At 34.7% G+C, this 17,094-nt stretch overlaps 1 protein-coding gene across 1 annotated transcript in view; it reads right to left on the reverse strand.

The window, feature by feature from the left end:
* Nucleotides 1-1,484: 1,484 nt before the first annotated feature.
* Nucleotides 1,485-17,094, reverse strand: part of VAMP727 (vesicle-associated membrane protein 727) — a 57,380-nt gene continuing 41,770 nt past the window's right edge. Inside the window, exons 2-6 of the mRNA XM_089808758.1 lie at nucleotides 9,133-9,492; nucleotides 5,403-5,592; nucleotides 5,192-5,312; nucleotides 2,139-2,201; nucleotides 1,485-1,877 (exon numbers count right to left, since the gene is read on the reverse strand). Coding sequence (XP_089664884.1) covers nucleotides 1,731-1,877; nucleotides 2,139-2,201; nucleotides 5,192-5,312; nucleotides 5,403-5,592; nucleotides 9,133-9,322 — 711 coding nt within the window. The 5' untranslated portion in view covers nucleotides 9,323-9,492 and the 3' untranslated portion in view covers nucleotides 1,485-1,730. The remainder of the gene's footprint in view (nucleotides 1,878-2,138; nucleotides 2,202-5,191; nucleotides 5,313-5,402; nucleotides 5,593-9,132; nucleotides 9,493-17,094) is intronic.

Raw genomic sequence — 17,094 nt, forward strand, 5'->3', positions numbered from 1 at the left:
CATTAAAAGGTGTAAAATTGAATTTCGATGGCGCATCTTAAGTCAAACAATGAGAGATGAGCAGTATATATTATTTCAAATTCAGTTGGAGATATGATAGTGGCAGGGTCATATCATCTTGGTATGAAAACCAACAATTATGTGGTGTCAAGATATTATGGAAGTTTAATATCATCAATGTGGCAAAAGGGCTGCTTAAGCATAGGAACACATTATTGATTTTATCCCCCCAATTCGCTATGTGCAATGATTGATACAATCTGTCAGCAAGATGTGTGTTAAATAGATAGCAATGGTGCTTCTTTTATGTGGCCTCCTGATGTTTATGTTTCCTTCCTCTGAAGCTGTCTAATGCTTTAGGTGTATGAGTTGCTTGTAGGTGGATGGGAGGGGTGAGATTTGCCAAGGACCCACTTAAGTGTTTAATTGCTTGTTTCCTGATGCCATCAAGATTACATAAGATAGTTTGGGTCCTGAGTGTATTTGTGAAAATGTAGCATATGGTGGAGAGGATCAATAAAAGAAAATTTGAAACAAATGCTTTAAGATGGAAATTGCCACCTCTTGGTGCTGGTCTTCATCAATTGGGAGCATGTGACATGCCCAGACTAGGTGGACATTGACTGAGCTTATGTGTCTGTCTATTGGTATTGAATGGAAAAGCAGTCTATGAATGTGGTATCTTTGGTACAAGTATGCCCATATATTGGGTTGTTATTGCTGTCTTTACAGTCGTGTTGATCTGTTTTGTGTTTGTAGTGCTGTTGCCTGTGGATTGCTTTGCTCATATAGTGGATTGATCCAATATGGTAGTTTCTGTTTTAACACTTTATGCAGCATTTCGTTTTGTAGTATGTAATCATTCATATGCCAGGAAGGGACCCCTTAATATGGAGCCTATATTATATCTTAAAATGTTGTTTCTAGATTTCAGAAACAATTCCTAGCAGACTTTCAGAAGTGTTACTTTTTTGTTTCCAGTTTGCAAAGATTTTACCTGCACCCAGGGGGTTGACACCCTTGGAAATCGTTCAACTGATTTCAAAGAGCTTCTGAAAGTTTCTGCCGTTGGAAGTCTCTTATTCAGAAGTCCCCAATATTATCCAAAGCTTAAAGTGTTTGACACCTCAGAGACTACTTCTGCCACAATAAAGAATCAAATCATCCAAATTCAGAAATGGAAAACAGAAGCCTGGCCACAAAATATCTCAAAAACCAAAAAGGTAGTGTCAATTAATATTTTTTATTCAAATTTATACATAAAGTCAAGCTCCTCCTTCAAACACCTCTAACTTATTTAGAGCTTGCTGCCTGCCAGGATTTGAACCCGAGTTTTCCTCATCATGGCACTCTATCTCAACCACAGGATACAGCCCAAACAGATGATGATGCCATCATTTAAATATCTCCATACCATTTTCAAAATTGCACAAATAAGTGATCATGTACCGAGAATGAGACAAATTGTTTTTGCCTCATAAACATAGAAAACCTCTTATATATAATAATGAAATAATTTGATCAGAAATGTTCAGGAACAACAAACCAGGGTCTTATGTCTACTATAAGAGTTATTTAACAGCACCCTAACAATTCACTGTTTCCTATAAATTTTATTAAAAAAAAACATATCACGTTCTTTTCCTTGGAATGTTTATATACAACTACTATTCAAACACACCTTGAATAGCTATCTATGTGCACACAAACAACAGGTATGGTATCAAGTATCAACTGCATTTGAATCCTTTGCAAACTGAAAGCCATATTATCATCAAAATGACAAAGACTATACCCACAATAATCAACTTAAACTTAAGATTTTGAAGCCACATCTTTCGTCGGAGCTGTCTGCCTTGCCGTTGAAAGGTATCAGCCTAATGCAACAAAAGTGACATTAACAACAGAGGCATTGATAAAATATTATGCATTAAAAAAATCAGCCTAAATAATGAAAGCACAGATATGCAACAAAGAGATGTTCATAGAAAAATGAGTAGAAAGCCATCACAATCTAAAAAGTGGCTCAAAATAGAGTGGAAGGAAATGGAAAAGAAACTATTATATTATAATAAATGAACCTTTCATATGATTAAAAACATCGCTCTTCAGTACAGGGTGTTTAGTTATCAATGTACCTGAAACTGTAACCCTTCTGTTTTGTCAACAAGAAGTTCAATCTTTTCACCTCGGTCCAGAACCTAAAATGTTCAAGCAGAGAAGTCAACCACGGGCATTAAAAAGATGTCAAAATTTCATTAATGATGGTTGTATTAGAATCTAGAATCACCAGGTATAACAAACTTCTTATACTGATTGCTCATTTCTAAGATATATCAAATTCAGAAGTTCCGCCACAATTGAAGTCTCAGAAGTTCTAAATAACAGCAAATTGAAAACAGTGGCAACGTAATACAGGAATGAAATAAAAGATCATGATGACAACTAGAGCTCAATTTCAGCAGACATTTAAACAACTTTTTATCCAAACAGTTAAAGTCATCCTACATGCATTTAGTGCTCCTACAAATCACATATAATATAAATGGTAATAGTAATGAAGATATATTCTCTTTTCTCTAATCCTTGATTTATTTATGAATAATGTTTGCATTATTGAATATATATATAGGCTTTGTGTTCATGTGGTGAATGCAGGATTCAAGTTATGATACACATAATTAAAGACACCATTTATTTGGTTAACCTTAAACCTAATCAGTTGCAAATGTGATTTAGGGCAACTTCTAGGGCAAATTAGGAAGGGGGACAGTACATAGGCTCGAGGAGTTAACATGGTCTAGAGGTTGGAGTGTGGTCGAGTCTCTTATGCCTTGGTGATTCCCTTGCACTGATTGCAATGTGGTACATTTATTGATGTAAAGACCATTGTTTGTCCTTTGTGCAATTGAGGTCTATTCTTTAGGCTTTTATAATGTTGATGATGAGAGATGCAGACAGAATTTGTAATGTCCCCTTTGGCGATATCACTACATTTTGCCCTATAGTCACAAGTTCAATTAAAATAAGAGATAGACTTATAGTTCATTCCGAATACAAACCTATCAATTAAAAGGTTCTTTTCCCATGTAATCTTGTTTTAGGTCCTGCCATCGTGTTAGTGAACACTTGAAATGTAATCCATAAGACCAACTATTATTGCAAGGGTTAGAGATCCAGTAACATATATATGCATGTATAATCAATGATTCGATAGTATTAATAATTATAATATTATTCGAAATATATTCCTATAGTAATCATATAGGGAATTAGATAGGAACTCCCAAACTGCAATCTCAAGGAGAGTTATCCTTGTATTGCAAAAGCACAGGTGAAAAATGGTCCACTCCAATCCTCAGTCCACCTTGGAGGAAATTTATCCTCCTTGACTAAGCCTAGGAACACTAATCAGCCTCCCAGCCCACAAGCACTCCGCCTTGGAGTGGCATGCTTTATAAGAGTATGAGACCACCTTCTCCACCAAGTCTGGGAGCACACATGTGCCTTCCAGCCCATGAGTGCTCCATCTTGGGGTGGCATGCTTGATGAAAGATAGAAGGGGCTTAATCTCTTGTACTCTCAAGAGGTTGATCAGCCTCCCTGTTTCGCAAACACTTGTATCAAATTCAAAATACATTAACTATATGAATGTAGTACACTTTATAGTATATTTATCAAATAAAAATAATAAGTAATTTTACTTGGATTGAAGAAAAATATTCAATATGCAATCGGTTACAGCTATAGCTGTACAATTTCACCTTGGGATAATTATTTCATTCCTAAATTCATATCATACAAAAACTTGCTAATTTGAGGCTAACCAACCATAAATCAGGTTTCTGCTTTTATTTTCTATTTCCTGATTTCAAATCAAATGTCTATTCCATATTTTCTGATATCCTCCTCATTTCATTCACCCTTTATGGATGATTGTCAAATCAATACGTTTGTTCTTTTATATCTTCATGTGGAAGGGGTCACACCTCTTCACCCAACTGGTGCATTTTCTAATATCTTCATTCTTATTCATTTATTCGATTTCTTTTTCCTTTTAACGAGTGTTCTAGCATGGGTGCTTTATGAAGAAGATAACAGAAGCTTGTAATATTTTTTTTTAAAAAGTTTAACCAAGTTCACAATGAAACTGCAAGAGTGCTGGTGGCAAAGATAATTTAAATTTTACTTCTGAAGTTTAAAACAAATGTACAGAAGGTGGGAGTTCAATTGCACTTATGGTTAGCAGGAATAAAATGCTCAACAGGTCTTGTTCTCGTCAAGACCAACTCTTTCCAATATCAATAAACGGATAAAAGAAAAAGCAAAAAAACCACAAAAATGCAGGAAAATCAAATTACATTGAGTGGAATCCTAAGAATCAATTTCTAACTTCAGTTAATTTTTTTGCAAAGAATAGAAAAAATGTAAAATCCACTAGTATGGTGTTCCTGTTATATACAACCACCATAGAGCACCCCAGCTCCATCTCTAATATCTCCACCTTATTCAAGCTAAGAAAAGATCAAAATTATGGTAGAGAGTTTGGAACAGGCCTAAATATGAGAAAATGGCAACTCCATTGAGATTGAAGAAATACATAGATATAATTTAATGAGAGTACATTGGGGAAAAGTGGGAATGTGTAGGAGGATTAATTTGTTAACTATTTAGTTTTAGTCAACTAAATAATTGAAGGGGATTTTGAGAGAATTAGACAGATAGAATGATGCATAAAAAGCATCTTGTTCCTTTCAGAATACAGTTTCCATTAACTGGCTAGCTAGTAATATCAGAAAGTTAACACTTCAGCTTCTTCAAAACTAAAATAAAATCTGTGAAATTGAACCCATAACAATGTATAAGTTTCCAGAATATTGCATCAAGCTCTCTCAACAGAATTTTCTGTCAACAATCAGCATATAATTCATCTACAAATTGGTTGTGCCAAACCAAAAATAATGGAAATTAATAGAAATTAGACATTTTCAAATCATATTTTGCTAGATTGAGATCCAAACCACATTCACTGTCCTCTAATAATAGAATTTAATTTACTGCTTTGGCACCCAGTGAATGTATTTAGGGACAACCATAGTCATGCTGCGTACTCATGGAAGCCATACGGCTATAAAAATGACAGAAGCTGGAAAAGCTTAAGAAAAATATTTATTTCAGCTTGTGTACATACCTTTTCAATATTGTCCATCATGATTCCTTTCACCTCTGAAACCTGAGCCTTTACTTTAAAAAGCTTATTAACTTCCTCTGGGTGTTCCATGCAATATTGCATGTGATCTCTCAGTTTTGGCCTGTATTTGCAACAGGAAATTCAAAAGAAGTCACAAAAAGAAGAGAATGGATAAGAATATTTAATCACACAGCAAAACAATCAGGCATACCCGAACTCCCTGTCAAGGTTGTAGGCAATACTAAATTTGTCGTCATACCCGTAGTCTTTATCAAGGCTATGAGCCACACCCGTCTTAGCCATTTCCCCTCGATAACGTTGTTTGAAGTCTTCCTTTACTCTCTCCAAGAATAAAAAGGGCATCTGCCTTCCTATCACTTCATCTGCAACAACAAGGAAAACTGCAAAATCCCACAGAATTTCATCAGCAATAATTCTTGCAATCAACATACAAACATCTAGAAAAAGAGTGTACAAACCAGTGCACATCACATGTAAAACTCAACATGCAAGAATTAGAATAATCATCATGTTTCCACTTCCCATTGTATCAAATAGAAATAACACTAGATGAAAATACTATTACCCTCAACATGATTTAACAGTCAACATTTTTAGGTACAAATGCAACTAGTTTATATTTCTGACACTATAAATGGAAGTAGGTCTATCAGCATTCATATTAGCATTCATATTAATAATAAAATGATAGCACATTTCGCAGTTAGCAGCCATTATCACTCACTATTGGCATGAATGATAAACCATAACACAGTTTACAGTATCACACTACATCAGTACTGGTACAAAAACAGAACCACTTTTAGGTATTAATTACGCCGAAGGCATACCTATTCTGAAGAAAAAAACTTCATATTATTGATCAATGGTCACTGCACCATTAATGGCCGGGCTAAGAAATTCAAAAGAAAACACAAAATAAGGAAGCACTGACTCAATGATAGGAATGTTGTAGAAGCATGTAGTACTCTGTAACAACATTGATTGCAATGAGCAAATAATTTATATATACTACTGAAGAACTAGAGACCTCGTTTGGAGATTTAATAAATAAACACCTAGAAAAACAAATTTTCCTTTGGTGAATTCCGGGAAATAGGTTGTGAACAGCAATGAGAGAAGAATCTCGAAATTACTTTAGACAATGGGAAAACTCAGTGTAGTCATGGAAGACAGAAGCAAGTTAGCAATACTTTGAATATCAAGAATAGTTTATCCTCTTTAATGTGTGATGTACAAAAAAAGGTGTTACAATATGCAATTCACGAGTAATCTTCATTATCTATGTTATGATTGAAACAATGGCTTGTCTGAAAATTTGGGGTATTACAATTGTTTGAAAATTAATTTGAAATAATTTGAAAATGATCTAAACTAATTTAAAATGTTAGTAATGAATGAATGGGATCGTTGAGTTATTTTAAGTTTTTACTTTAGCTTGGTGGGATTATGATCTTTTGGCTTGCACGCATTAATTGAATGAAATTGTTGAATTATATTAAATTTTTGCTTTGGCTTAGTGGTTTTATTATTATCTTTTGTCTTAAGTATATTAATTTTTATAGTGTATTAGAATTTCTTTTTTTTTAAAGAAATTCTTTATTTGAGAATTGAACCACCTATGAAAAATCATTTATGTGGAAAGAAATGATGGCATTCAATAACAGGGTTAAAAAACCAAGGATTCAAACATGAACAAAACATTAAGTCAGAATAGTTCAAGTTATATATAACAAGTGTTTAAAAACCAAAGACATAAACATGAATAAAACAAGATTATTCAAGATCATTTAAGTTTGAATAGTTCAAGTTATATATAAGAAATAATTTGTTTAGATTTATCTTTAAAAGCCACATCATTAAGTTAGATCATTGAGTCAGAATAGATCAAGTTATATATAAAAGAAAACATGAAAAAAACAAGATCCTTCAAGATCATTTAACTTAGAATAGTTCAAGTTATATAGAAGAAATAATTTGCTTAGATTTATTTTTAAAAGCCACATCACTAAGTTAGAATAGATCAAGTTATGTTAGTGTAATGTCCCCTTTTTTTGGGACATTAAAAACTGATAGGCCAATCCAATATATGACCTTTGCGGACTTAATACAGAATTATTAAGTCAAAATTTTAATTAAAGGAGAGTGAATAAGAGATGAGTTGGCATGAGGAATAGGGACAAGAATGCAGAAGCTGAAGAGTCATGGGTTGGGTCTTTAAAAGGCAGAGGAGAAGCTCATTTCTTTATGCTTGGATTATTGCTTTATTTTGGAGAACTCGAGTTTCTCTTGGAGAAACATTGGGAGAGTTTACATCTTCCATTTCAGACCGGAGGATGCAAACCTTCAGGCCATTGTTGGTGGATTGGACGTAGCCCCGGTTCATCACTGCAGTGGATTCCAGACAGAGTTCATGCTGGGTTTTAAAGGTTCTTCTAATATGTTTCCACTCTGACTATTATTGCTGTGTTTATGATTGGGTTTTGATATCTAGTTATTGCATTGCTGATGTATAATGCAAATTGGAGGTATTTTAATGAGCAGTTATCAATTTATTTGCTGGTTTATATTACTGGTTTGGTTTGCATGATTATCTATTGGTGTTGAAATCTGTTTGTGAGAAATATGAGTAGAATATTCATTCGGGATATTACAGTTAGAATAGATCAAGTTATATATAAAAGATTTTTTATCTAATGGTGGATGAATGGTTGGGACACATGAATGCATGGGCAGCAGTGCAAGGGAGGCAAGTGCAATACTTGCCGTACAATTGGGATATGAGCAAGCATCTGAGAAATAATGGTCATACAATTACGCTTAAGATCATGTATGAGTCATTGAGTTGGTCCACTCCAACATCCAAGAGTGGGAGGGAGATGAAGGGACAAGAATAAAAGGAATAAAAAACATACTATTTTTATTTATTTATATAATCACTATGATAGAAAGCTTATGAAATATAAAAGATAATGATCCAATTTTTTAATTATCTTTTATTTTTAAAACAAGAGAAAAAAAAAGTACAAACCAACATCATAAATAATGGAAGAACTAATCAATTACAATTTTTTTAATTCAAAATATAAATTATAAAAATATTTAAAATACAATAAGATTTATATTCAAATTTAAATGATATATATATATATATAAGTAATTTTAAATAATATATGAATAATTTTTTGAAGTATTTCATGTTTCTTATTATTTATTTTAATTTTCAAACTTCATATAGTATAATATTCAACATTTTATACTAGTCCTAATGCCATGATTAGAGTTAAAATTAGATTGGATTATAATCTTGTTTACGATTAAGGTTTAATATTTTGGTTAGGGTAAGATTACAACTAGGGTTGATCTTTGGATTTTTAATAACATTTAGAGTTACAATTATAGTTAAGATAAGGAGGTACATCATGATTAGTATCATACTTAGGGCTACACTTTTGAATAGGGTTAGTATTAGGCTAATATGGTGGTTACATTTAAGGATAAAGTTAGGCATTTTTATTATGGTTAGAGTTGGGATAATGGTGTAGGTCTATGTCATGATTAGGAATAGGTCAATAAGGTTTAGAGTTAAAATTATAGTTAAGATAAAGAGCTACATCATGACTATTATCATACTTGGGGTTACACTTTTGATTAGGGTTACTATTCAGCTAATATTGAGGTTACATTCATGGTTAAAGTTGGGCAATTTTATTATGGTTAGAGTTTGGATAATGGTGTAGGTTAATGTCATGATTAGGATTAGGGTTGTGTTTACAATTTGGATTACAATATTGTGTTATAAAAACACATTGCCTTATTTCCCTAATAGAACTTCAATATCTCTTCAGCATACCTATTGCACCTTACTAAGGTACGATTGCTTGTAATTTTAAATTTGAATATGTTGGGAAGAAACATACCAAAGCCATCGTCGACAAGGTAATTGAATGTGTGTCCATCACATGTGTAAGTGAACTTGTTGCTGTTTGACGGCAGCTTCTGCAGGCACTGGATGGCAATGGTACTGAAATTCCCAGAAAATGATGTGTGCTCTGCAAGCACAACAGTGCCTCTGGCCACAAAACTGTATATTAATGAGTGCTCTACCATGGCTTATAGTGATATATAGTGCTTGTAGGATCAGAACTATTGCTAGTCCTTTGCACAATAAGCCTTCTTTATTAGTCCTTGGTTGCCAGATGGTGATACACAAACCCAACAAGAAATTTAGTGTCAGAACAAGCTGGATGTTCTTTTATGAGGGGTCAAACATAGAACACCTGCAAAGCAGATAAAAAATCACTAAGATTGATTCTTCAAACAAACATAATTGAATATAAATACAGCGCTGATTTTTCAGTCAAGCAAAATGAAATACAATTTTGAAAATTCAAAAAAATAACAAAAAAAAAGCTTCAAGAATTACCACTAGAGCAGAAAAGATTAATACACAAATTGAGGTTGCTCGATTAAAAGAACATTATATTTATTCAAACTGAAGTTTTATCAGCAATATTCATTAACTAATTAATAAGTGAATAAGAACATCCCATTCAGTCAAAGAAATGTAAAGTTTTATCAGAAATGTTAAGAATTCTCAAATAATGACCATAAGAGCAGAAAAGATTAAAACTCATATTGAGATTCCTTAATTTAAAAAACATCATATTTATTCAAGCTGAAATGCCATCAGAAACATTCATTAAGAAAATAACCAATGGAAAGGAGCATCTTAGCAAAATAGTTAAGATAGCTTACTCATGATTTAGAAATATTTCTACCACCAGTTGATCTCAGTAGAGAGCATATTAAAGAAATGACTGATAGATGTTGGACATGGACATATCATTTAGTAGTCCAAGCATAGCCACTTAGAAAACAATACCCCAAATACAAATTCTCAAAGATGCCAATAACAAACAAACATTCAAATTTCCAGCTGTGGACACCAATGTCCATCCAACTGATCAATTCCCATCAACAATGAAATTGAATACATGTAAGAAACCCTATAACATCAAAAAGTGTGACAATGTATGAGCCAAAAGTAATGTCCTGCCAATAAAACATAAAGAGCATTGTCTGTGAAGAAGACAGACATATGGAAAAGAATGTTCTGAGAGAAAATCTGTACATATGAAAGACAAGTTTTGAGGACGAGAGGTAGACATACTGAGAGAAAACGCTTGTGCTAGGTCATGATATTTTTTTTAGTTTTAAAAAGAACCAGAAAAATTCAGAGGAGAGGGCCTCAGAGGTGATCCATCAATCTCAGTGACTTTATCCTTCTACATGCTGATATAAGGCAATGTCTAATAAGAATAAGATTTTGAAATGATCTTAGATGTCAACATTTACATTGACTTGGACATAAAGATTGGATAATAAGATTACAGACTTATGGAAAAGAATGTTCTGCAGAGAAAACCTATAGATATGAAAGAGCGTGTATTGTGTAGGTGACCTAGACATATTGAGAGAAGACGCTTGTGCTAGGTAATGATATTTGATTTAGTTTTTAAAAGAACCAGAAAAATTTGGAGAGGGCCTCAGAGGTGACCCATCAATCTGAGTGATTTTATCCTTCTACATGCTGATATAAGGCAATGGGTACTAAGAATAAGATTTAAAAACAATCTTAAGATGTGAACATTTACCTTGTCTTGGACATAAAGATCATATAATAAGAATAAGATTTAAAAATAATCTTAGACATGAACATTTATCTTCACTTGGACATAAAGATCGAATAATACTAAACATCTTATTAGTGCAAGGGAAACTTACTATGCTCCACGGAGTTTCTGGGATGGGGATGTTTTTGGGGACGGGGACGTGTTTTTGGTACAGGTATACGAGACCTCAAGGGACGGCAATTAAAGACATAGGGAATTTTTTAATATATAGAGACAAAATTCAAATATGCATATCATAACATTGATAAGCCATTCACCATAAACATTTTAGAAGATCAATACATGGAATACTATCAAATGGCAAATACTAAGTAATTCCATTATAACAATATCACATACATATATAGCAAAAATCAAAATGCCTAAAGGCTCCAACTATCATGCTGAAATCAGAATGCAATAAAAAGAAGTCCAACTAAAATAGTTGGTAAATACTAAACACAATCTTTCCTCACTGCTCTTATGTTTTTTTTCTTCCTCTTAGCAAGTATGTCAAATCTAAAAATGAGTAGAAGAGTTGGTGTTTTAATTGACCAAATATGGTATCCATTTTATTATTATGTCTTTAAGACGGCTAGGGGCCTACACGGAGAGCAAATTTTTTTTTTAAAATGATTTTTAGGGAGTATTTTGCCTTTACCAGATTGGCTGGAAAAAAGGGGACGGCCAGCAGTTTCAGGGACGGATAGGGGGCAGCAAAACCATCCTCAGTACTGTTGGCTGTGCCCAAGTTTCTTGCCCAAAAAAATTGGCCATTTTGGGGATGTTTCCAAATTTGCCAAAAAGAGGACTGCAAAAATCCATCCCCATTTCGTCCCCCGATATGGGTACAACCCCAAAACCATAGGAGACGCGTCCTCGTGTAACACTGGAAACTTATGAACAATATTACAAAGTTGATGAACTTGCTTGAAGAAGCAAAACAAATGATAGGCCAACTCAAGAAAACAAACTTGAATAAGTCAAGTTGAACCTAGGATAGCTACAAAGGGATTTGATCTCCAAAGCGCAAACTAGTATTCAGAGGGGACGCGTCCCTTGTGATTTCTGGAACCGCACCCATCCTGGAAACGAAACGGGGATGCGAGGACTGCTGGCTGTCCCCTTTTTTCTAGTCAGTCAGTTAAAGACAAAACACTCCCAATATATTTTTTGTTTTATGATTTCCCATGTATTGATCTTCTAGTGTGTCTATGGTTGTTGTCTCCTGAGGTCCCGTCCCCTAAATTTTGGCTTCGAACCATACTTGTACCAAAAACATGTCTCCATCCCAAAAACTCTGTGGAGCATAGGCACAAACCAATCACACGGGAAAAAAAACCAGCACATAAATATCTGCTCCGGTAGGATTACTCTGCTAGTCCATAAAACACAAAAAGTAAATACTGGCGACCCTATTTGGATTCGGGCTGGTATAGAATGGGCTTGGCCAACACAAAGGGCTCTCCAGAATTCCATAAAAAATAGGCAATATGCAACCATCAAGAATACTTAACAGTATACATATAATGGTTTCTTCAAACTATTGGCATCGTCATAGCCAACTAAGATATGTCAGCTATCCTCCTATACCTCTCAACGATAAAGGCATTATTCGGTTTCTATGTCTGCAGGGCCGCTGGAGCAAGGAGATTTGCACCAATGGTTAAGGAGTTTTGACTAATATTTTACATCTCTAATGTTATTCTATTTTGGTTGCAGGTCTATATGATGAGCAATTAGAAGAAGCATCACTAGTATGAAGCACCAGTTGACACGGGAGTCAGATATATCTTAGTCTGAGTATCCAACACGTTAGGAACAGGACTAGAGGATTTATCTTTTATAAATACTCGGTGTTGTTTGCACTAGGAACACAATATGGAGGCACATCGATTTAGGATGCTCACACCAGTATTGAAGCCCGCCTGTGTGATTCTCACCATCTGCAAATAAATCGAAAGAGAAATTGACGTGGATTGTTGACTACGGAAAAGATTAAAATAGGCGGAGGCAAAATTATATATGATACGAGTGCTTCATTGCTATGCAATTTCAAATCAAATACTTGACTGTCCTGACGCATAGAAATGCCATTAATATGAACAAGATGATTATATGAAAAAGCGTTGAAATTCAAAGAAGTCTGGACGTATGCACCGGAGGAGTTGAAATGTATACGCAGAGAAAGGAATGTTTGAGCCCAGCGTGGTCTCTATTTAAAAGTATAACGCACAAAACTATATAAATCTTGAACATAATTAATCAAGTTTATATCAGAATTAAATGTTCGGTTAGTTGTCATGAAAATGTGTGATGCTTAGAAAAGCAACCGACACCTTTTACCTTCTTATAAATATAGGATGTAAAATCAAACAAAAGACAAATCATATTGATATTCTAAAAATTTTACAAATTATGATGCACTATGATAGATTATATTCTTTTATTGGCAGAGAAATGAAGTTTTGAACAAAGCCCGTGGATTGAATTATGGAGCAAATTTATATGCGATTCCAGAATTGAAATGCAGTAAATGAATCATCTGTAAGGAGTGTCTTTATTGCGATTTTATTTCCAGCATAGTTATTTATTTTAAATTTTGGAGTTTTAAATTATTATTAAGTTGTGTCCTTTATAAATGTTTTTTATTAATTTCTATAAATATTTTAATATTTGGATAAGTAGATTGGGTCATTATTGCCCTTTAAATTTGATAAACACTAAGTTACACGGGTACCCCTCCCCCCCCTCCGGACCTCGAACTGGTTCGAACCGGTTCGAGATTCTGGTCCGGTTCGACCAGGGTTCGATTTTCGAATCCTGGTTTGATCTGGTTCGAACCCGGGCGGACCAGGCTGGGAAAATCGAACCAGGTTCGAACCCAACCAAGAACCCGCCCACGGACGCGGAAATAAAGTGACTTATTTGCATTTTTTTATAATTTTTGGAGTCCACGTACCCTAAAAAGGTGTTATGAATTGGTTTTTTGCTCTCTCATAGTCATTTGATGTTTCTAAATAGGTTGTTTTGTCTTGAAGGAGAGCACATAAGTTTTTGAGCAAGCATCCGGTTGTGCAAGGAGGAGTTTGAAGCAATACTTGTTGGTGTTCTTGAAGTGTTTGTGCATCATTTATACACATTTGCAAACTTGCAATGGCTGGAAAAGGACCAAGAGGTAAGATCTTATTCTATTTACTATTGTTTTGTTCTAGTTTTTCCAAAAAAAATTCATTTCTCTTTCAATCTTCATATGTTCTAAGTTCTTGAATCTTTTCCATTATTTCAAAATTCGTCATTTTCTTGCATATAGATTATGAACATATATCTAATTAGTAATTTCTTGCCATAGGGAAAGGTTCGAAATTAATGTCATCTACCTCTTCATCAATAGGCAACACCGAACAAAGAATGGAAACCAACTCCGATTCTCCTCTATGGAAGTATGTAGACATTATAAAACCCATTCTAGGAGGTGGTGCATTCCATTGGAGATGTCAAGGATGTGATGTAGAAAAAAATAGTTCTTATTATCGTGTGGTAGGCCATCTATGTGGTTATGCTGGAAGAGGAGTCAAGAAATGCCCTCGCAATAATGGTGTCCCTATACCAAATCACACCGTGTTAAAATATATTGAAGAGCATGAGGCAGCAGAAGAGAGAGAAGGACACAGGGCAATAGAACTCGGTAGTAGTAGCAATAAAAGTAAAAAAGCTAAGGGAATGCAGGCCCCCTCAGATGTTATTGTACAAGACCACCCCTTCTTCAATACTACAATGGACACTGACACTGAATCTATCCCCATTGTACACAAAAGAAAGGGGCCAATAGAAACTTCTTTTCAAAACAAGGCCCGGGAAATTGCTGACATTAAGGTGGGAAGATGCCTCTATACAAATGGGTTGTCTTTTAATGTTGTCCGCTCTCCGTTTTGGAAGGACATGTTGAGGGGTGCCAATGAAGCTCCAAAAGGGTATTGTGGCCTCGGGTATGAGAAAGTTCGCACCACCTTGTTGGATGATGAGGTCCAACAGGTTGAAAATCAATTGAAGCCCATAAGGGACTCATGGGTTGAGACAGGGGTGACAATTGTTTCAGATGGCTGGAAGGATTCTAGGAACCGTCCCTTGATCAATGTCCTTGCGGTGTCCCCTAAAGGGGCAATGTTTCTGAAAGCGGTGGATTGTGAGGGCAAAGTAAAAGATGGGCCATTTATTGCTGATATCTTAATTGAGGCCATTGAACAAGTGGGAGTAAGAAACGTTGTCCAAGTCATAAAGGACAACGCAAAGAATTGTAGAGCAGCAGGTTTGTTGGTTGAATCACGATATCCACATATCTTTTGGACACCTTGTGCAGTCCATTCACTCAATCTTATGCTAAAAAAGATTGGGAACCAAATTGAGTGGATCAAAACAATGTATGAAGAGGCTGAGGACATACAAATGTTTGTCACAAACCACCACATGACTCAATCTCTTTTCAGGAACTACTCAAAATTGGAGCTATTGAAGGTAAATGAACTTGAACTCAAATTAGTAATTTAATTTTTAATATTTGACAATTTCTGATTTTTCATATTTTACTTGTGCAATTGCCAATGTGTATACTTTTCTTAGTTTTCTAAAATATGTATCTAATAGTTGTTTTTTGCTCTAATTTATGTCACAGGTTGCTGAGACCCGTTTTGCATCACATATAATCATCTTAAGACGACTTGTGCAAGTGAAAGATGCACTTCAAGGTATGGTAATCAGCAACAATTGGGGTGTATGGAAGCAAAAGAACACTGAAAGGGCAAACAAAATAAAGGATAGGCTATTCGTTGACTCATGGTGGGAACGTGTGGAATATCTCCTTAAGATCACCGAGCCCATTATGAGCATGCTTAGGTACACTGACATGGATAGGCCTTGCCTTGGAGAGATCTATGATGGCATAGACTCAATGATTGAGAAGATCAGGCAAGTTATAAATGAGCAGGAGCAAGATCCGCAAGAGACCTTTTTCAAACAGGTGCAAAAAATTATTAATGAAAGATGGAACAAAATGACCACTCCATTACATTTGCTTGCCTATGCCTTGACCCCCAAATACTATAGCTCACAATATTGTGATCTACCAGGAAGGTTGCCACCATATAGAGATATGGAAGTGTCTGAGGGGTACCAGGCAGCATTTAGAAGAATATTTCCTGATGATGATATAAGAGATCTAATCATGGATGAGTTCATAGCATTTGTCAATACTACAGGTCTAAGTAATGATGCTCTTCGTCATCGGTTCAAGAAGCATGCTCATGGTTGGTGGTACCTCCATGGCCAAAAATTCCAAACATTGCAGCCCCTTGCAATCAAAGTTATATCACAAGTAAGTTTTATTTTATTTTTTAATTAGTTCACTTTATCTTCAAAAGAATTTTTTAATAAGATTGAATTAATTCCTTTTTAATTGCCTACCTTATGTTGTCTTTATAGGTTGCTAGTTCTTCTGCATCAAAAAGAAATTGGAGCACCTATTCTTTCATCCACTCGGTGAAGCGCAATAGGTTGCAATCAAAAAGAGCCGAGAACCTGGTATTTGTGCATAACAACTTGCGCCTTCTTTCGCACAAGAGTCAAGAATACAAAGAAGGGGAGACAAAGAAGTGGGATGTAGATGCAAAGATTGCAGACTTGGATGCTTCCACTGCTACGCTTACAATTGATGATTTTGATGACTTTAATGTCAATACCATTGTTGATTCTGCTACTGATCCCATTGGCCTTGGTGCAAGTAATAGCATAGGCGAAGGAGGAGATGAAGAAGAAGATGAAGAAGAAGAAGATGAATATGAAGAAGATGAAGATGAAGAATGAAGAACTTAGAACTAGAAATTCAGAATTTTAATAGATTTTCATTCTATTAGTTACTGTTAAACATTGAACGTGAAACAATGACACTTGAACGTGAAACAATGACACCATTTTATATGTTTTGAATCTTTCATCTTTGATGTTGAAGTTGATTGAACTATGTTACTATATGATGGTATGCTCACCATGATACATTGATACGTTATTGTTTATGCTGTTTTAAAGTTTTAAATGTGTTTATGGTACTATGCTACATTCTAATTTTAACTCATGCTTCATAAAAATGTATATATATATATTTTTTTTTTTAATTTTTACATGTTTTTGTACTAAGGAACCCAAACGAACCCA

This window comes from Cupressus sempervirens, chromosome 11 (assembly GCF_028749045.1).
Source record: "Cupressus sempervirens isolate cs-2001-9-10 chromosome 11, ASM2874904v1, whole genome shotgun sequence".
Lineage (NCBI taxonomy): Eukaryota > Viridiplantae > Streptophyta > Pinopsida > Cupressales > Cupressaceae > Cupressus > Cupressus sempervirens.